At 40.1% G+C, this 22,468-nt stretch overlaps 2 protein-coding genes across 17 annotated transcripts in view; one reads left to right on the top strand and one right to left on the bottom strand.

Moving 5' to 3' along the window:
• Positions 1–16,615, top strand: part of AFF2 (ALF transcription elongation factor 2) — a 426,609-nt gene extending 409,994 nt beyond the window's left edge. For all 16 annotated transcript variants that reach the window (XM_083797145.1, XM_083797153.1, XM_083797147.1 and 13 more), the window contains 6 exons: positions 50–186; positions 3,471–3,542; positions 3,896–3,989; positions 7,467–7,516; positions 11,391–11,605; positions 15,167–16,615. In XM_083797145.1, the coding sequence (XP_083653271.1) occupies positions 50–186; positions 3,471–3,542; positions 3,896–3,989; positions 7,467–7,516; positions 11,391–11,605; positions 15,167–15,288 (690 nt within the window). In that variant the 3' untranslated portion in view covers positions 15,289–16,615. The remainder of the gene's footprint in view (positions 1–49; positions 187–3,470; positions 3,543–3,895; positions 3,990–7,466; positions 7,517–11,390; positions 11,606–15,166) is intronic.
• Positions 15,948–22,468, bottom strand: part of LOC310880813 (uncharacterized protein) — a 92,149-nt gene continuing 85,628 nt past the window's right edge. The window contains exon 26 of the mRNA XM_083797198.1: positions 15,948–19,931. The gene's annotated coding sequence lies outside the window, so the exon portion shown is untranslated. The remainder of the gene's footprint in view (positions 19,932–22,468) is intronic.

The following is a 22,468-nucleotide window of genomic DNA, read 5'->3' as shown; positions in this document are numbered from 1 at the left end:
TAGAAATTAAAGCTGAAGGATTTTCTTGATTGTGTCATTCCCATTTCAGCTGGAGAAGTTTGGCAAAGCAGTGAATTATGCTGATGCTGCCCTCTCCTTCATCGAGTGCGGGAACGCTATGGAGCGAGATCCATTAGAAGCTAAATCTCCGTACACCATGTACTCGGAGACTGTGGAACTCATCAGGTTAATGTCCTTTCTGTGATCATTTTCATAATCTCATTTCAGTCATAATTAGAACCTGCTATGTTTTAAAAAATATCGTTTCAACGTATTAATGATTTGTCCAAGGCATCTTCATCTCAGAAGTCATCATAATTAGTTCTTGCCATTTTATTAATGTCATGGAAAATTTATAATTGATGGACACTGCTTTTATAAATTATCCCCTTTAGAGGTTATAATGTGAGTGTTATAATTTGCAATATTCATAAAATTAAAATTGAAATGTAGTGGGTGGAAGTAAAGTATAGTAATTTCACTGTTTGGCAATGACACTTGTCTTTTAAAAGGTGTAGTTTTATAATTCAAAACATTAAAGTGAGTCTATCAGGATTTCTATTACAAACCCTGTTTTTAGAGGTTTATAACTTGGCTGTTAAAAAAAGCTCTGAAGCCTGGCACTTAAGATCATAGTCAAAGATGAAGCTTTGTGCATGTATTGTGTTAAATAAGTATACTTTTCAATGATAAAAGAGTGCTAAACAGCTCAATTAGTTTTAATACAGTTTTGTAGACTTGTAGGCTAGAATACAGATGAATGAGCCTTTACTTACCAACAAAATACCTGAATCAGTATTTGGAAATCTGCTACTGTTACCTGTAGCTATTTCATAGTGTGGGCTCCGTGGAAATGATGGTCTCCTGAGTAACTAAGGTTTTGTTTGCTTTACTTGCACAAATTACCAAAGTGAAATCAAGCAGGATTAAATTTACATGTAAGTAGAACAACAGGATTTTTCTTCAGTGTGACACATCTTTGCTTTCCCCAGTGTATGCTGGGAATATCATCGGTAAGTTGGTGTAATTACTGGCAGTATACACAAGAGGAAGAAAAGGAAGCGAATCAGACCTGTAAATGTTTGTTTTTTAATAGGACAAAGGTGGTTTTTTTTTGATGTACAGGATTTTAATATGCCAGATTAGCTATTAAAGACTGCCAAAAATATGTTTTACATTTTGAATAAGTAGGTATTTACATAATAAAACGTATCAAATCTGAAGAAGCTCTTACTCTCAGGTAAATAATACTCCTGTTAAATATTTAAAAACATGTTTTAACATCCTACACTTCTTTAAGAAGAAGAAAGTCTAAAGAGATTATTCAACAAAAACTGATGTTCACTCAACATTTAGATCCAAGATAAACCCTCAAGAGCAGTGGAATTAAGAAAATCTGCTTCATGGTACTGAAACTCTTTATGCACTCTAGCAGCAGATAGCTCAATACTTTGTGTGCTGATCTACACAACTACAGTCATATGGCATGGTAAACTGTAGGAATATTCTTTAAAGAAGTGAGTGCTTCTTCGTGGAAAACCATGTTTATTTTTATTTTTGAAGAAAACCACACAGCACAGTTGAAAATCTTGTTACTCAGTCCAGCAGTCTGTCTATTCAGAAGTGGATGGACGGAAAATCTTCATTCGAGAGCTGCAACACGTGTGCCACGTAACTCAGAGAGCAGCAGCCCTAGGAGTAGCTCACAAAGGGATGATCCCTGCAGCTTTTCTCCACCTACAGTGCCAGTGCTGGATGGAGTCAGATGAGTCCATCCACAGCTGCACCTTGGCGCAACTGGCCCTCAGCCAGTTCAAGGGGTTCCTGGTAGCTCCTGTATCAGCGCAGTCCTACTGTGGGCTACATGATAGATGGATCTGGGCGTGGAAGCAGCACCTTAACTATTTCTGAATTGCTTTTTGAACTGCTTTTGACTATGCAGGAATCTGGACGATTTTTTTAGAGTAGACATTTTCTAGCTCCATTCAGGTGAGATTAACTCCGCTGCCTACCATCAAAGGTAGAGCTTAATTTACAAATTCTTGTATGCAGAATCTCGTAGGCAGCCAGTGAGACACTGATTTGGCCATTTAACTGATAACATTAACTGATTTTGACCATTGCCATCAGTGTTTAGACGTGGAAAAAAGGTGACTGCCCAGGTGAGCAGCAGGCTGGTAAGGCTTCAATAAACTCTGTGGACAAATACACAACTCTTGTATGTACAGTTCATGAATGTACAAGCAAAGCATGCAGCTTTCTTAATGTGGCTCCTAATGTTAACAGATTTTTACTGTGGGCTATGAAACAGTAACTCCCCCTCTGTCAGAGGCCCATTTTTTCCCTTTTGCATTAGCCATGTCAAAGAAAGAGGAGCATCAAAGATATTGGGCATATCAGAGATGTGACATTCAAAGGTGTTTAGGTTAATGGTAACACTAAAATCCCTAACATAATACTGAGAATCCCAAAGAGAAATACATCGTTGTGTTTGATCAGACACATTCAGTATGACTGAAATAACAATACCAAAGAGCAGGTGAGAGAGGACATGGAGGAAGCACATCAGGTGCTGTGCTCCAGCTGCAGGCTGGAAACTGATGATGGGGGTAGTGGGAGGAAGGCAGCGTGAGAGCAGCACAGCTTGCCTGCACTCCATTACCTCCTTGTAAATGAGAACTCATCAAGACTGCCTGGATACCTTAAAACTTTCTTACGCAACGCTGAACCCTATTACTTATTCTAACACAAGTACCTGTGAAATTGCATTAGGGCTCAGAACAATGATTTTATGTGATGAATTGATTTTCAAGAGACTAAATGCATGGCATGAAGTGTGCTCAGTTAAAGACAAAAGAAAGAGAGAGTGAGAAGGTAGAAATACTCAATCTTTGAACATACAAATGCCGGACAGCATCAGTTCAATAGAGAGGGGAGACAAAGTATACAAGACTCAAAGTCTTGGACCTAAGAACTTAAAAAGCTGTAAATATGACCTTTGCTGTATTTAAAACCATTTTCTGTATAAAATATATTAAAAGCTTTGAAAAAGCATATATGAGAAGGATGTTGAAGGTATTACTCAAGGCCAAAGTATTACATGTAAAACCTTGTTACACATTACTCTACTCTTCAGTACATATCGGGCCAAGATCTAAAGCTTCTGTCCAGCGCCCATCAGTACTGTTTGCAGGGCTCAGCCCAGAAGGCTACATATAACACGACTAACGTGCTCAGGAACAAGTCACCTTGTTGGCCCTGCAAATGGGTTCGCGATTTACTTTAGCCCACTTGATTTTACATGGTGCTTTCTGCTGAATTTTACATCGTCCTACTGTTATGGAACAATGTGATCATTACCCATTGTGGTTGGAGAAGTGTATCTATGTGTAGCTGTTATTTTTTCAGTGTATCACCAGTAATGTCAGAAAGATCTTACACATTTCTTTTCACTTTACCTTTCTGACAAGGTATGCAATGAGACTCAAGAATTTCACAGGCTCTTCTGCCACAGAAGGGGACAAGAAACTAGCAGTTTTATGGTAAGTCCCACTGCGACAATGAGAAGCAGCTAAAATCTTAGGGAGGACTTTAAAAGTACTGAATTACTTAAGCAGCTTACAGAAGATCATTATTCTTGTTTTCCATTAAACTATTAAAGGATAACTAATGGATTTCTTCAGCAGCTGACTAAACATTTATTCTTCTAATTTATGCTCTTATCAAGATGGGATTTTAATGCTCTTGACCATTTTTTTTTATTTTTCTCCATTTGCTTATGTTTCAAAATCTAACCTTAGAACAGAAACTGCAAAATATAGGTCAGCTTTTTTTTTTCAGTTCAGAGGTTTCATTAAGCAATGGAATTAACATAATCCTTTCCTAATTACCACAGCTACCGATGCTTATCGCTTCTCTACTTGAGAATGTTTAAACTAAAGAAGGACCATGCTATGAAGTACTCCAGATCTCTGATGGAATATTTTAAGGTAATCTTTATTCTGTTTAATTTATTGATGTGAAATGAAATTCATACCAGCAGTGAGAGCTCTCACAAGTATAACTGCATGGCTCAGAAGTCCAGCATTTAACCTCTCCCCTGAGAAATGCAGGCAGGATGGCTTCCAGGGAGTGGGGACAGAAGTGATTTGGGGGATTTTTGGATTAGTCACTTGATTCAAAAGACCATGCTCAGCAACTCTACTAAAATAACATTGTTCTCAACGCCATGTAATGTTTATACAAGTTCCTGTAAAGGAAAATGATTCTTTCAAGATTCCAATGTGTAAGTGATTATGAACTGACCCCCAATGAACCATGATAAAGCAATTATTTAGGCTTTACTTAGTTAAATTTAGATTTAAATTCAGCTAGATAAGCTGAATCTTAGTGCACACTCACGGATTCTTCAGGCTCTTTTTTAACTGACGTCAGCTATCTCCAGCGTAAGTCCGCTTGCCGCCTTGCAACTTAGGCTCAATAGGATCTGCCTTTAGCACTCTCCTTTTATTTCTGGAGAACTTCAGATAACCTTATGTAAATCTTAAAAGTTTTCCTTTGCCTTGAAAGAGTGGAGACCAAGTGACTGTTATGACTCAGTGATGTTTTCCTTTATCTTGTCAAATGCTGTTTATCCAGTGTAAGAACAAGTTCTCACGTTCTCTAATTTGGGAGAACAGAATCTTTCTTCAGTTCTCTCAAGGTTTTGATATTTATATTTTACTAGTTGTTTGAAACATGCATTAATTTTTGTAATTGATTACTACATATTATCCTGTAATTATGTAATTGTCCAGGTATGACAGCCCACCGGTCTCTTTTGTTGTTTTTGTTGTTTTTTTTCAGCCTCTTTGAATTTGGCCCAGGTTACGACATATTAGTATTGCAAACCACTAAAACTTCCACCACTGCAGTTTTAATACTTTCATTCAAATGGTCATAAAATGGTTATTCTGTTGTCAAACTCCAGCATGATCATGCTAGGAACCACCATTCAGCCCTGACTTCACTGTTATTCTCAGTGTGTGCGTATGTCTGTAACTTCAGTAATATTTCTCCTCATCTTCTGCTTAAATTGAAGATGTCCTGAAGTCACTAGGAGTTCTGTTGTCTTCAGTGAGTTTTCAGTCAGGGATTTGCGCAATAAAATTTCAACGAGACACATTTATAGCCTCAGCATTTTCATGAAGTGCATTCCTTCCACTTCAGCTTTTATCCAGGATGGGTATAGGATGTCTCTTACAAAAATGATTATTAGATAAATCATTTGATAAACTTTATCTGCAGAAAGCAATGATTTCTTAAAAAAAAAAAAAAAGTGGGGTGATTTTCTGTTCCCTTAAAGCCCCTTTTCTTTCTCTAGCCATGCAAAGAAAAGAGTATATGTGCAATGAAGAACATATTATTACTCTCAGCATAAGACCATTTTACTGCATCTGCATGGAGAAAATGTTTTAATGTAAATGAAAATAAGAGGGGAGAAAAAAAAAAGTAATAAAATAGACATACCAAAAAAGCTGATTTGGGGCTTTCCAGTTGAAGCTGAATATTTCAGCTAATGTTACTGTGCATATGCTATGGGCCACTGTAACTCATTTGCTAGAAATAGTGTTTGAGTTTATATAGATTATATGTTCAAGACCTTTTTGTAGGGAAGACATCCAAGCAGCAAAGACAAGAATGGGAGCTATTAACTATGTATTAGTTTTGTATTGCTGCACGATGTTCTCTGTTCACTGGCAAGAATCTGTAATACAAATTAAATGGATTAACTATTTTAATAGAGTTGTTATTCAAAGTTTTGCACAATTTTAATTGTGAAAAGCAACCCACTGTTTACAGCAAAGCTGGAGAAGGGTATTTTTATATAATTGTTTTTCATATTTTTCCTCATAGCTGCCACTTTGTCCAAATTGAAACCATTTGGGGACAGAACTGGTTCTGATTAATTTCCAATTAAAAGTCTCAAATTGTTATTTTTGACATTTCAAAACAGAAAATAACCTTTTAATCTTAAAAAATAATTTTGAAATGTAGAGAGAACTTGAGTTATAATATAGCCAAAAAGATAAATGTTTAAAATTGAAATCAAACTTTTTAAAATCAGCAAAAGTGACATCCTTTTATTCATTCCATCTATCAATTTCAGGAAGATGTTTAACTTCTTTGAAAATGTGTTTTCACTAGTCCTCAGCAAAAATCTTTCATACATTCTAGTTGTCAAATAACTACCTCCCATCAAGATCTAGTCTTGAGATACTCTCTCCAGACACTGTCGGGAACAATCCCCAGACAGTAGAAACTAATCTCAAAGCTGCTCCTTCATCTCTGAAGGCTTTCCAAGGGAGTTTAGCATCTCCCTCTTTCTTACGTATGAGTGGGTGGCAAAAACACAGTACATGTGCTCTGAAGTACAGAACGTTCCAGTTCATGCTCACATCTTTCATAAAACACAGTGGCATGCTGTACAGGAACATATAACCATGGCCAGTGTTATGGTTTGGGCAGTGTTTTCTGCTTTGGTTAATCCTGTTTGGCAAATTCAGCTATGTTTTAGAAGTCAAGCATAGGATTTTGCTGTCAGAGTCAGCTGTATGTCCCTTGTCTGCTCTGTGCTCCACTGGATCTCCGTGCCTCATGTGCAACATCGTGATTATAGTAATCAAATGAATCTTGTAATACTAACAGTAATACTTGTATTACTTGCAGAGAACTTGTAAAATTTGATTGAATTTTTACTGTGTGCTGACTTCTTTGCAAGGGAGCTCAGAGTGATTGTTTTCAGAGAGCACACACAGATAGCTTCAGCCCTGATCCTACCGCTTTTTACAGGAACTAGAAAAGATACTATCCAGTCTGAGCAAGACTGGAAAAAATCTGTGCTTTGTTGTTGCTGGGCAGTCTTTGTACTGAGTTGTACAAGGTGCTACACAGATGTGAAAGGCCAATAGAGTAAGCAGGTAAGGCAAGTCCACTTGTGCAAATAAAATACATAAAAATAAGAGCATTCAAGCAGATCCTTACTTATAAGTTTTATTTCTATCTGAATCCCAAGCCACCTTCCCTTGTACCTTGGGGGAATTGCATTTTGGTAAGGCATCTACAAGAACTCTTTTTGTTTCTGATTAAAAATTACAGGTCCTCCTAAAGATAAGGAGTCATTTGCACTCTGAAGAGCTGACTTTGTAGAATAAGTTTAAGTGGTAATTAAACCAATTCTTTGTAAACTCTGATTTTACCAGGGCTTTGCTGTATTCCCTCTTTCATCAAGTGACTTATGCTGCTGGTTGGAACCTACCAGTCACCCACCAGCCGTTTAATTATGAGAGTGATGTGCAGGGCTGCTGTTCTGCTACACGCACTGCAGCTCTTCCAACTAAAACAGGGAGTGATGAACCTTTAGTCATCAGTATTCATGTAGTTCATCTTACATCTCCTTTATTTACCTTTTGGTTTTGTACTTACAGAACTCTTCAAAAGCCTCACAGGCCCCCTCACCTTGGGGCGGCAATGGAAAGTGAGTATTTTTTGCTAAGTATTTCTGTCTGGGAACAAGTGTTTCTGGGGGAGGGAAGGGGAGATGTTTTGGTGACTTTAGAGGCAAAGGCCAGGCCATGATACGTGGTTTGGGAGCTACAGGTATGTTGCAAATATCCAGCAGGTAGAAAATGTTCTTCTGGGTAACAAAATTGATCTTAGAGGATAATGTTCAATACAGCTTCCTTTGGCTTGTGGGGATAAGTTTCCGCTGGGCTAAATTATTAACCCATGTAAGCCATCCACTGTGGGTGGGAAGGAAAAGCTGAAACACACCTTCTTTGTTCAAAGCTCCCATAAGTCTAAAATCAGCTGTGGTGGGGCTGTGCTGAATTCTTTGACAGTTTGCTTCTCCAGCCAAATGAAGGCCATAAAAATATCTGTTAATTAGCTAGCAAGTACCATGTCATTTCAGGAAGCCAAAGTAAAGTTAACCTTCATTGCAATGATTTTTCAATGATTCGTTCAGTAATGAAAGACCAATGAATTTTTCATTGATATATGGTAAGTGCTGTTTAATAAAACTGAAGGCATAATAGTGGTAAAAATGTTCGGGCACTTAGTCAACCAATTATCAGAGGCTTTATACTCATGTTAAAACATCCTTGCTTCAAATGCGAAACCGGAGTAATGCAGTTATGGTCTGCTGTTCAGTGAAGGAGCATTGCTACTGCAACCTTGCCTGTATCTTGTGACATCCTTTTCCACCTGGCACACATTTTTCCTGCTCCTTCTCCTGGTCACACATGCAGATAAAACAAAGGAGAAGGACCTTACCTTTCTTTCCTTCTTTATAGGAGTAGGCTGAAAATGATTATTGTTAATGGTCTCTTTCTGGTGATTCATAAGAAGAAATGACTGTTAGGCACTCCTGAGGAGCCAACGAAGGAAACGAAGTAATACAACTGTAGAAGGGGTTGAAATTTAGTGCACAAAGAATTGAAGTTTTCGTACAGACTTTGTTCTGAATCAGTGCAAAATCAAAAATTACGACATTTTTCTTGAAGAAAAATATTCTTACATAATTTAAAATATCTTAGTGGGTGTGTGTATATAATTGAGTATAGATTGTAACAAAAACTAAAGAAAAAAAAAGCTTTAAACAAAAACTGAAAATCTATTTTAGCATTGGAAAAACAATTCCAAAATTAAATCATCCAAAAATCTCTCTACAACCTCCTGAGGAGAAGTGGAGAGGAAGGTGTCATTTTTTTCTTCCTTGTAATCAATGATAGGATGTGTAGGAATGGCACAAAGCTGCACCAGGGGAAGTTCGGACAGGACACTAGGAAAAATGTCTTTACCATGAGGGTGGTAACTAGAACTGGCTTCCACAGAGGTGGTTGATCCCCCATGCCAGTCAGTGTTCAAAAGGCATTTGGATAATGCCCTCAAGAATATGTTTTAACTTTTGGTTAGCCCTGAAATTGTCAGGCAGTAGGACTGGATGGTCCCTTGCAACTGAACTATTCCATTCTGTTATGCCAGTTTATGAAGGCGTTTAAATGTGAGTGAAACCTGGTATTGCAATAGAATACAGTAAGGGTCTACATCCAGTTCTAGTGCCAAAGTAGACCACTGGAGCATCATACCTCTTTTGTTCCTTTAGAAATGTATATTTCTAAATATGGCTATTTCTAAATGGCGAGAAAGAAGCACTTGACGTGTAAGACTACATACGACAAGGTCTTGTTGTAGTGGTGTTATTAGGACACCAGTGACCCAACACACAAAGACCTCAGTCCACATCCAGGCCTTCTGACCACTCTGCCCTCCAGGTGACTCAGCTGCCATATATCCCAGGTGTGTCCTAGTGGTCTCAGGGCATGCTGTGGGCCTGACACTGCCACTGGTAGCACGTGCTTTGCCTTCCTCAGGGCTACTGGCTCTACAGATCCTTTTTATTCTCCTGCAAATTTGTACCAGGTGGGAGGAGAAGTCACACTGCAGAGAGACCAAACACCAGGGTGTGGCTGGGGACAGAGCAGCAGTCTGGTTCAAGAAGGGGAGGCAGCAGGATATTCTTAAATCTTTTTTTGAACAAAGCAAAGCTTATCTATCGCCATGAAGCGTTGTCTGGCTCAGGATCTCAAGCCATCCAAAATCTCAGCTTTGCTCACTGGAATTTCTGTCCACTTTTGTTTGAAAGGATTGTGAACCTCTACGAAGTTGGCCCGAGTTCCAGGCTGGCAATGAAACAAGTTTTCCCTGGTTTCATTACAGAAATGTTTCCCACCTCTAGCGACAGAAAGCACAAAATAGAGAGATTTAATAGACTCACCACAGTAATAATGGCCGTGCACAACGGGGTAAATCCAATGAACAATGTGCTTTATTTGGCAGAAGTGCGTCAGCTTGTTGTAAGTGCCTCTAACAAAATACTCCTGGTCCCCTCAGATACTTATGATTTTTAACTGCTCCCAGACCTAATCGAGTATAGTTCAGCTCTTCTGTGCATTAAAGACGCTGCGGCGTGTCAAGTAACCAGGATGCTTTGAGACTTAAAAATAAAACGTTTATGCCGTAGGACATGCTTAAGCTGTAACACATAAGCTGTGTAAAAAGCTACTGGCTGCTGAATTAACTTGTTCTCTAGCTCTGGAGAAAGGACGTATCACATCTCGGCGAGTCTGTTGTTGAGCATAGGGAATAGCAGGGCACTGCTGGAAAACCTGCAGTAAAAGCTGTCGCCATAAATGCCTTTTAGCCCAGTGCTGTGCCATGGTGGCACAGGTTGTCCTACAGCACCTGCAGGGTGTCAGCACAGCAGGTCTGTGCCTACGCTTCGTGTTTAGGACCACCGAGAGCAGTTCATAAAGCCAAGAGGAGCCTTTCTATCATGGGGTTTGGATCAGGCCCATAAGTCTGAGCGAGCTTTACGCTGTCACACAGCATGAGGCACCGGTGGCCACTGCTCTAGGGGAGTCCTGGCGGCTTTGCTTCATGCAGAGAGCACCAGGAGCATCTCGGCCCTGCATTTCAAGTGTGTTCCACAGCAGAGTGAGTGCATTTGTTTAGGTAAGTGCTTCCAAAATGGGGAAAGAGATTTTTGGAACCCTTAATCTTGTTCTCTGAAACCAGTTTTCAAAGAGAACAGCTGTATGTGAGCGCTCAGCGCCGCACAGCTCCAAACATGAGCTTGCTGTGCTGACCTCCACGCTGCCTGCAGCCAGCAGGTGATTCCTAATTGCTGGTGGTGGAATTAAAGGAAAATCTATATTAGAACATTAGTGCTGCACTAAGTAGGTAACTTAAAACACTGCTCTGTATAAAGCTGTGTGGATGAACTGTAGGCAATTAGAAACAAATCTCCATAGCCAGTCTTAAAGAATCCTATGGAGATATTCATAATCCTGCAGTACCCTCAGCTCCTAATACTGCTCTGCAGGGTGCTTTTAAGACTTGCACTTTACTTATTGTGGTGACTGTATTTGGAGCAAACTGTCATTGTGGTTTCCACAAAATGCTTTGATAATAAGCCAATATTGTACATTGAGTGTTTTCTAACTGCCATAGCAGCTTCTGGCAGCAGGTAGAAAAATCGTTACAGCTATGAGATACTTCTTTCTCTGAAAGATTGCTCTATTTTTATGATAGATGTGTTTTTTGGTTTTTGTTTTTGGTTTTTTTTGTTGTTGTTTTGTTTTAATAACAGGTTCATTTGTAGAGAGAATTAAATCACTTTTTATTTTCAATCAGTCCCAGTTTATAAGCTCTCCCATCTCATATAACCAGGAGATACTACCACACATCTGCCCCTCACTGGGGTGTGGAGTTGATTTTTTAAATTTATTTAGGATGGCAACAAAGTGGTTGTGTGTGAGGGGGTCTCACTCTGTCTTTGTCTCTCGCAGGAGCACAGAAACGCCATCGCCCATGTCCCTGAGCCCGTCCCCTGTCAGCTCTGCTGGAAGCAACGTGGGCACCGCTGGCTCCTCCTCGGCAGGGACCATCACCATTCCTCAGCGCATCCACCACATGGCTGCCAGCCACGTCAACATCACCAACAACGTCCTGCGGAGCTATGAGCACTGGGACATGGCTGACAAGCTGACAAAGGAGAATAAAGGTGCCCTGCATGGCTTCTTCCTTGTTCCCCCTGGCTCATCTGCTTCAGCTTTCTTTCTGTTCTTGTAGGCGTTATTGAGGGTTGGGCCCAGCACCGCCACATCTAAGAGCACAACTGCGACAGCTTGAGCAAACAGACCAAATCTGCTTGCTGGTCACTGCAGCCAAGGCGTATCTTGTCTTGTCAAGCACAGAGGGGGGATGTGTAACATGCTGAACGTGGGGTTATCAGAGCAGCTGGCAAATAATTTAGTGAGCATGAGCCCCAAGTGATGAGAGCTTTTGAGTCTGCACATTCGTTCACAGTTTCAGCTCCTCACAGAGCACCAAGGTTATTTTCAGACTGCTCTGTCAAGCAGTTTAAGACTATTCAAATGCTAGTTAGGATGAAAAGCAAACATTACATGTTATGTTTATGCAGGGAGTCTGGTTAGAACATGTCCACTGAAAATCACAGCCTTGGCTCTCCTATGGTTGGATTGCAAATATGCTTCCTTATTCCTAGCGGCAAAATGTAGGTCTTTACCCCAGTCATTTCAAAGGAGTTCTGCCAAGCAGGTTGTGCATGGGTTATATCGAGTGTAGTGGAGCTGCAGAGATGTAACTAAAGGACAAATACGGCCTATTTTTGGCCATCTGTGAACTGCCCCATGATAATGTAATTATTCAGATTCCAGCCTTGGGCTTACACAAATCGTTGACAAAGCTTTCTTTGACACTGGAGGTGCAGAGCCTAACCGGGAAATATTCTCATTGTGAATTGGCTCATTCTCTTAAATTATACTGAGATCTCAGATGGCTGACTTTTCCTGACAAACGTGCTCGCTGTATGCAGTTTGATCTTACTCCCATTAATGTCAGTGGCAAATTTCCACTGATTTAGAGAAACCAAGCGTGAGATTTATAGGGTTTTATGTCTGAATGGTGGGTCATAATGATCTATCCCTGGATGAGGAACAATAATAGAAGTTCTGTCCAGTCCTCCCCACTGCTTCTTGCCTTTGTTCGCATTGGTTAATTTAGTAGCGTTTTGGATTTTTTCCATAGTTGCATCCATTTTCACAAAGTGTGAAAGTGATTCCCTGTCAAATGTACTGCAGAATATTACAGTGGGAATGCAGAAGGATGCTCTGATAGGAGAAAGATGGTGATAATCTTGTAATTAGCCCTGTGTGTTGTGGAGTTGTTAAATGTTCTGCTTGGTATTGAATCAAAATAGCTCAGGCATTCAGCCAGCAGACAGAAAATGTACCCAGCCACTGCTGTTATCAGTCCTAGAGCTGGATGAGAAAAAACCTGCTGACTCTTTCTGCCTTTTTCCCCCTGTGCTCTTCTTTGTTCTCCTTTTGATTTACAATCAGATAAGCCTAATTCTGCAAAGCCATATAGGAGTAATCTTTATTCAGATGAGCAGTCCCCTTGACTTTAGTGGGACTGGCTGCATAAATAAGTTCGTTTCTTACACGAGCAAGATATCTAGGGTTGTGCCCTGTTCCTTCATATCTTGTTTCACAAACTGCAGCCTTGTTACAATGAATGGAAAGTTCATGTTACTTCAAATTTCATTTAAGTGTTATAATCCATTGGAGAGAGATCAGAGTTTCATACATGCTATAGTGTGTCTCCCTTTACATTTTGTCTGAAAAGATACCTCATTTCTAATTAAATACTAGATTTAAAGTTGCATACTTAAACACAATTAAACTGGAATTCAAAAATACATGGTGTAAAAAAAATATGTAAGAATTGCTGTGATAGCCTTCATTATATCACATGATGGATTTCATTTAGAGAAGGTTATATTTAAGACATTATTACATGAGAAATGTTAGAGTTTCATGAAATCTACCTGTAATGACTTCTAGCAGTTGTTGCCTGCATCTCTCACATCATTCAAAACACCGATATCTTGCTGGCTGGGACAGGACTCGCCCTTTACCTCACAGCTACCTCTATAGAACAGGTCTCCTCATTTCTATTTTAGGGGTTTGGTCAGTCAGTTCATCATTTAAAAAAAAAAACAATAATCCCTAAATCCCTGGAAGTAAAAGTGGTCCCCTCTTCTCTTCCCCCCGCCTTCCACCCTAAAAAAAAAAAAAAAAAAAAAAAAATTAAAAAAATAAAAAAGGAAGAACAAGAAGAAAAAGGAAAGTATTTAAGTGAAAACCAAATTTTCTGTCAAAAAAATAGATCTAGTCACATTCTTTTTTTGTGGTCAACTCTCATTGTTTCTGTTGTCTTCTGAATCACAGGGGGTGTCTTGCCCAAGGACGTGTCCCTGATGAGCTAACAGAGGGTGGGAGAAAAATGTGGCCCCCATCATTGTAATGTCTAATAGTCTTTACCTCTGGGTCTCACTGCTGTCATAGATGTTTCTTAGGTCATGCCCATGCAGATACAGGAGCTCTCTTCCACATTATAGGAGCTGTGAAACCTCCCCTTGTGCATGGCTGTCAGCTTAGGTTTTGTGCTCCTCTAAATGTGCCTGCATGCTCCCAGTTTGGACTTGACTCCTGTCCAGCTGGCTTCGAGCAGGAGACAGAAGCCTTTCTTGTCAGCCTGACAAAAGATGTGCCATTAAAATAAAAAAGCATACCAAGAGGGAGAGCAGTGGAACTGTGACCCGCCAGACCGATCTGGTTTGAAAAGGATGGCGGAAACATAGTGCCACGTACCTCTGGGTGGATTTTCCTGTGTCAGTAAGGCTCAGAGTGCGAGGGAGAAGAGATGGAGTTTGTCACAAAACCTGTATCTGTAAGGCAGGCTAAACAGCAGACTTCCCAAAGCCAACCCATCTACTGGTTCATGGTGGATCACCTAGAGTGTTGTTCACCATTTATAATGTCAAGCTCTCAGCTGACTTTACAAAATGAGATGGTTTTTTTTAAAGCTTCCAAAGATAGCAGCACTTTTTCTCTACAGGAGAAAACTATCGGCTCTTCATCACTCGAGAGCTTTTTTGAGAAGTGTTTTCAGATTGTTAAACTGAAATTAGGCTTTAAGGTGAATTTTCAGTGTTTAAAGTATTCATTATTTATTTGAGCCCAGAATGAGATCACTAGAATGCAAGCAAGACAGCATGTTATTCCTCCCCTAAATTTATTGATTTTGCACTGGAGGAGGGGAATAAAAGACAGAGGAAGGAAGATGAAAAGTAACTGCTATCTGCAGCATCTTAACGCAGTGGTGATGCCCCTATGCTTTCATTATATGCTTGCCTCCAGCCAAATCACTTTGTGCTGTGATACTGCTGTAGCTCCCACTCTGACCAGGGTCAGGCTGTCAATACTTGGATAGAAGACCTCAAAGCAGTGCTCGCTTGTTGAAGAAAGTATTGATAATATTTTTGTACCTGGTACCTGCTCTGCAGACCTGCAGCCTACATGGTGTCAGCTGGCCACGTGCCGCACGCTGGGTGTTCAATAGGGTGAGAAAGCAAGGTCTCAGGCACTGGTGGTTGGGATTGTTGGTTGTTATCTGCTCCTGCACGCGAAATCGTGGTAATACGTGTATTTCTGTACTGCTGCCCGACACAATAACTTCTGTTTCCTGTGTATTGCAGAATTCTTTGTAGACCTGGACTCAGTGATGGGACCCTTAACACAACACAGCAGTATGACCAATCTGGTTCGTTACGTTCGCCAAGGACTCCACTGGCTCCGCATTGAGGCTCATTTGTTGTAGTGACTGCTGCCCTGCTCATAACATCCCCATTCTTCTACCTCTACCAGCGCACAGACGATCACTGGTGGAACTCCACTCATTTCTGGAAGTTTATTCATGTAACTTCATTTTTATTGCCTTTTTTAATATCCTATCTATTGGAAGTAGAAGTCACCATAAATGGAACTTATGACTCAAGAGCAGTATGTGTTGTACCATCTAATCATTTTTGACAATTTTCTATGCCTTGTGTCTCCTGGATCCTGCCATCCTTATGTGCTTTATGGAACGGTACATTCCCTGCAGTATTGTTTTAAGTCCATGCTGCCTTCAAGTGAAAACAAAAAAGCACTTTGAGAAGATATGGATTCCTGAGAAATAGTACAAACAGTCTTAAATATTTGAGGGTATATATGATAAGCCCCTTCTGAAATAAATTAGTAGAAGTTATAGCTATTCACTCACAATCATTTTCTGAACCTGAACCAAGCTTTTTGCCACTTAATTCTGGCATCATTACCTTACACAGTATGTTGCTAAGATTTCATACTTCCTATAGGCTTAATCTCTAAAAGAGAACATTGAATATCTTACAGGTACATAATGTAAGATCACCAAAGCTGTTAAGAGGTAAAAGGTTGAAGGAATGCCTCATTAAAGAAAGATGGCACACTATGCAATGAGGTTTTGATATTCCATTCTACCTGTTTATTGTTGGCTTAATAATTTCAGTAGGCAGCACAATTTATTGCAGTTTTTAGGCAATTTCAAAATACTAGCATTCATAGTCTCATCTACCATTCCTATACTAAATCTGTGATTTTTCTTTCAGTTTTGCTGTTTAGTCTCAAACAAATACTCATCCAAGATTTTTCTTCATAGAACAATCTCTTCTTGCATAGTGACTCAGTGAAAGCAGATTTTAACAGGAATGCTACACTCTAAGCATTGATATTGTATGTAAAAATCCATTAATAAGTGTATGCAGATTCTTCATGAAACTCTATAGAAGTTTAACTAACCAGCTACTGTTGAAACATTATAATTCCGTGCGGCATCAATTTACACCTGTTTTGTTCATTTCGGAGCATTAGAAACAAATAGTATTACCTTGCTATCATGAAAACAATGACAAATTAAATAAAATCAACAGATTTACCCAAAAGCAATATAACATTTGTTTAATAATGGCCATGAATACTTCAGTCAAATTACCTATTTTCTAAGCTCTGAATCTATTTACCCATGCTGTCATGTTTTGGACCATTCCTCTAATGTGTGAATAATAATGAGACAATTCAGATAGAATTTCAAAGCAATTGTGAATAAATTACACCATTTCACATTTGCTCTTTCCTCTTCTTTTTTTTTCCCTTGTTATAAACTGCACTGCTCTTCTGGTGCCACTGCAAGAAGCGCTGGTGCATGAAACAAAACAAAATGAATTTATATCAATAATTCACAAGACTTTAAATGGTCTCATCTCATTCTTGATGTAATGCCTGCATACCTTACTGAACTGTAAATTCCACTTCTATAAACAGAAAATGCTCATAGCAATGTAAATATTATTCTGTCTCATCTCATTGAAATAATACAATGTGTGTATTAAATGCCATCCAGATATTAGTTAATTGCAATTACCTTCTGCTATATAATCCTGTATATCCTTTAATCTGGTGAGTTATTGGATTTTACTCACTGGGTCGTGACCAGATAAATAGGACAAATTTGCATTTAAAAGGTTCAGACTGTTACAATTTTTAGAGCAGGCCTTGGATATTTGCAATAAGAGCAGTTTAAGGACTCTGCCCAGTGCACATTTAAGACCAACATTACTGTAGCTGTTGTATATTATTTCCCTGTAAGTTACCTTTTCTTAAAAATCAATAATTGCTGATATTTTGTTCCAGAAGACTGTATTGTAGCTGTAGTCAAGGTGTGTCATTAGAGGAATAATACAGTTTAGGGTTGTCTGCAAAGGCCATTTGCAGAACAAGCACATCCTGTACTATCTGCACATTCCTGTTCCTGAAGTGGCTGATATGCCCTTATCTCTTCTTGGAGGGTTTCGGTGACATGGCTGAAACGTGAATCCGACAGCATTTGTCACGCTCATTCTGGCCCTAGTAGCTAATGAATAAAACCAAAAGAGGAAAACAATTAAGAAATGTAGAAGGGTGTTTTGTTTTGTTTTTTAAAAACAAAATGTTTAAAAAACCAAACAAAACACTTCCAGTATTTTTTTGACCAGAGCAAGGACTTGAAACAAAGCAGTGCTGGGGTGGTTTTGTCACAAGCCAGAGTTTTCCATTCCCTTTGCAAGATCTTGCTGATGAGATTCAGTAACTATTCAGTCTAATTAAGTGTGCTGTCATCACTGTTTCCTTTAATGTAGACTGAAACCCTAGATTGCCATGAATTTATGAAAAATAGATATGGCTTGAAATGCGATCTTTAGTCACAAAACTGTTCAAAGAATGAGTTGCAGTCACTCTGTGAAGACAGCGTGTTATCCTCCACCTGTTGCTTGCCGTAAACAGACTCCTATCTCCAAATTTACCTCATATTCACAATTTTTTGCTTAAACAGCTTAAGGAATTAGCCCACCTGATTTTGCATCCTGTGACTTAGTTTGACATGTATGCTGAGTCAATGGCACGATTACAGAAAGTCCAGCAATCAGGCCTAGATCCCAAGCCAACTTACTGTTTAGCAATCTTGTTTCAAAAGCAGCTTAGAAACAAATTAAATATGGAGAGTGAATTACCTTCTTATCCCTGGGGATGATGCTTCTTTTGGGTTAGTTATTAAGGATTATTGCACTTTTACAGGCACTGCATTCATCTCATTTCAAATGCTAACATGTCATCTTTGTGGAATCATTTTACCCTTTAAAATATTATTTCCAGCAGAGTTAATCAAACGAGATTGTTTGTTTCGATCTACAGGGAAGCAGCATGTGTTTGCTTGGGCATTTGCTGTCTGCTCTTAACACTGCCCACTTCAGACATTCAAAGTCATGAACGAAGCACCAAAAATTACAAGATTGGCTCCAAATCATGGCTTTTTTATTATTTTATAATTTTTTTTTTTTGGTTCCTTCATTGCCTTACAGATAATGAGCTTTGAAGCTGATTTCAAGACTTGCTTTCAGGCATTTTTCAAGCATGCTGAGGGCCAGAAATGACATATTTGTTTTTAATAGTGAGAGGCTGAGACCCTGATGTAATCTCTCGATTCCTGTAGCTGGGCTTTAAGAAGGACACCAAGCTTCATAAAACATTGCCAGAGCTGACAAGGCTGTCATTTGTGTCCGATGCTTCAGGAGGTTTGGAGCAATATCCATAGCTCAGCAGTGAAGGGAGCATGCAAGCAAAGGGAGCAAGTATTGGGGAGCTCTATCAGTACAAGATCTGAAGGCAGCAAAGTCCTAAGTCCTGGAGTGAGGCATTTACATAGCACTTAACCTCCATGTCAAGAGCTGCAGCAGGTCTTAAGTGAAGTATTTAACAACGTGCAGGCAGAATGTCCTGCTTTGACTGCAGTGACTATGTGCAGCCATGTGATGTGCGTTGAGAAACCTTTGTCCATGAGAGCAGGGCTCAAAGGGAAAGCCTGAGATGTTGCATCCCATATGGGCCGTGTTCCTCTTGTCCATGTCCTGTTGGTCGCTGTGCTCCATTGGCTCCTTTGGAAGGACAAAGCACACTTCCCATTCTAGCAAACTAACTGTGTAAACAGTTCATGCTGAGTTTGGATAGCTAGGTTTGGCCCGATATTTTGCTATTTTATTTTATTTTATTTTATTGCCATTCTGGTTTAGCTTACAGCTTTTTTGTTGATATTGTTGGTGGTAACGTTTCCAGCTTGCTTCTTATAGCTTCATTTCATTTTTTCTTACGTGGTCTTTGGACTTTTAATTATTTAAAAAGCTTCCATTAATATCCTGTGTCATTTATAGATGACCTCCTTTGAAAGATGGGGACAGGTCTGTTGATTTCAGTAGTGTGAATTTTTTTGAAGAATAAAGGTCAAGATCTTTGTTCCTCCTAAAGAAACAAAATCTGAGAAAATTGAATCTGGACCTTAATTTCTATGCATTTTGAATTCCACAGATTTTATGATGTTCTTCCACTATAATAGTTTAGATCCTCTGATAAGTTTTTAGGTACTTCGGAAGAAATATTTTCATTGTATTTTTATCAGTATTTAATGCTGTCTAAATCCAATGACTAGTTTTGGGAGTGCAGTTTAAAATACTGAAAGAAATGGGGCCAGTAAATGATTCTGATGTAGATATTACTAGGCTTCTTTGCTTTCAGTTCAGGAGAAAATCCACTACACACAGTATTGAGGCACACTCACATGTGCATGCCCACGTATGTGTGGATTTGGATGTGGATTTGCAACAAAAGTATGTGATCATTACTTCATAGCATAGGAGAAATGATGCGGTAGCCTTAAAGAGGAAATGCTCTTACCAGTGCTGAGTGGTGGTAGGATTATTAATGTGTTCCTCTGTGGTTTGTGTGTAGTCCTATTTGCATCTTTTGTCTCCTTGCAAGCAATGAAGGCATGACAGAAAGTAGCAACAGTTCCCTGAAGTCAGCGTCACTTCTGACTGGGCTGTCAGCGTATCGTTTTTCACAAGGTTAACTCATCTGCAATAGACCAGCGATTTGAAATTTTAAGAAAGAAAAAATATTTAGCAGGTCACCAAAGAAAATTAATTTGTCATTTTGAGCCAAGTGTGGAAATGCTCTACGTGTGGGCAGGCCCAGGGACCAAGGTGTCAGTGCAAAGGGCCTTTGCCTCCCGTAGCACCTCCCTGACCTCGGCAGAGAGCAGTGGGTGTGAGGCAGAGGGGAAGCAGGTGAGAAACCAGTCCCCTGTCCTTATGACATCTTCCAGCTTTACATACTGTTTTATAGGTGCAACACAAACAAGTCTTGTTAATGTTGGGAGGGCTCAATTTGTCTATTTCTAATACTTCTGTACTTCCATGATATAGCCAGACCATGGGGCACTGCAATGCATAGAGGCATTCTGTATTGTCTAATGATATAGACAATATATATATAGAAATATATATATATACACACACATATATATATATTTCACTAGATATAGTGACATATTTTAGAGATATCACTTGATATTTTGAGACCTATATGTATAGGCTAAAAGCTCAGTTAGGCTCTTCTTCACTATTGAAACTTCCTTGCTCCTGAACACGAAGTGTTTCTGCCTGACTTACAGAGTAGCCGTCCTCCCTACAGTGTCGTGTTCCCACCTGCCTCTTGGTAGCTTTACTTTAGCTGTTCTGTTTCCAAGATATTTTGTCTATTTCCATTGTCTTTCACGATCAGTGATTCTGATCATCTTACACTAGCTTAAACCCGTGGTGGTAGCTGTTGAAGGCAGAAGAGACGGAGTCCAGATCTCACGTACAGCCGGGGGGATCCCGTGGCTCTGCAGATAGAAGTGAGAGCAAATTCAGATGCAGATGAGTTACTGCATAAAGCTGGCGTCAGATGAGAATCAAACTTGGCCGTGTCAGTAGGTGCTTCAACAGAAACACTACAAAGATAAGCTGTGCTCAGAGTCACAGGGTAGGTATCAACATCTCAGGCAGCTCCTTGACACTGTAATCATATTAGGTAATAGTGAAGATGTGAAGAGTGGTTTAAAGAAACTGGGGCAAGTTTGTGTGGGCTGGCACTATGAATTTAACCTGTGTGCGCTCAGGTGGAAAGGGGATTCATTACTGTTGATGTGTCCTGTGAAATAACACTTATGCCACGGTATGATACAGAGTCTGAATATGGCACTATCCCATCCAACTCCTTACTCTGCCTCAGGGTGCCACCACATGTCACAAAGAGCTAATGCTTGTCACTGCCCCGAAGTCACCAGAGAGTTAAACTGTTTCTCCTGTACAACTTCACCAAGGACCAAGCCCGGGGACCCCGCAGTCAGCTCAAGCAGTGATGTGCACGCTCAGCGTTTGGAGAGAGGCTGCAGAAGAGCCATTGCTTACCGCAGGCTGCGGGGCAGTGCGGAGCTCCCCGAGCCCTCAGGCTGCTCAGGGTGTTGGACGACAGGTCTGCACAGCGGGATCCCCACCAGCTCTGCCCGCAGCACTGGTGTGCAGGAGGCACAGCAGGGGACCACCACTGTACCCAAGAGGACCGAGAGACCCCAGCCCCACCGTCTGGGTGCCACCGAGCTGTGGCTCTGCCTTGCTTTTAGGTTTGGTCTTCTGTGGCTGCAGATGGGACTTGGATTTGAGCGCTCACTTTCACCTGCTCTGCGTGCAGAAACGTCAAGCAAGTCGACAGAAGCAATGCATGCAGCAGCATCAGAAAACGAAGGCACTGTGTGCTGAATTGCAATTGCAGTTGTAGTGTCCGCAGGACCACTTGTGCTTACAGGACTCTGTCTGAGTCCTGCTGATGCCAGTGGTGTAAGCCATGTGAGCAGATGACGCAGCTGTTTGAGACTTGTTTTCTTCTTTGATTTTCACCGAGTTCCCCTCTATGCAAGCTCTGTAAGCTCCATGCTGGATATGAGTTTACTCACAGTTGTGTGAGTATCACCCTGTTGTAATTCCATTGAAATCCATTAAGTAGAGATAGCCCTAATTTCTACTCAGTTATTTCCTTCTCTGGTTTAGAAGGAAAGTCAGATTCCAAAGGGAATGTCATTGTTTTAAAGGATAACAGTAACTAAAAGGGACCAAACTTGGAGCTAAGAAAATGTAAAATAACTTGGCTCAGTTTGTGGAATTCATTGGACCAAATTCTGCTGTTATATAGCAATTATACAAGTTTTATTGAGCTTGCCGAGCCCTGTTAATCGAAGGAGAAGCTGGCTAATAAAAGTGGCAAAGCATTATCAGAGTTAAGCTTATTGGGCCAGAACATCAATTGCATTAACCCAATTAGTTCAATGGAATTACACCCAGTTTTGTTCTGGCTGAGCTCTCACCCCACTGAAATTAAAGTTCTCCGGACTAGTGCTGGAAAAACTGCCAGCGGAGTTGCTCTTCGCCCAGGCCATATGTTGACTCAGCCCTTGCTCAGGGAAACCGCCACTGACATCAGTGACAAGTAATGTGGAGTTACGAACCCGAAGAAGCTTTGACCCGCTGGCAGGAGGCATTTACCCTTGAATTTATGAACGAACTGTATAGTGG

The sequence above is a fragment of the Anser anser genome (genome assembly GCF_964211835.1).
Source record: "Anser anser genome assembly, chromosome: 13".
Taxonomy (NCBI): Eukaryota; Metazoa; Chordata; class Aves; order Anseriformes; family Anatidae; genus Anser; species Anser anser.
The sequence above is the reverse complement of the archived record's forward strand: the minus strand, read 5'-3'. Positions and strand labels throughout refer to the sequence as shown.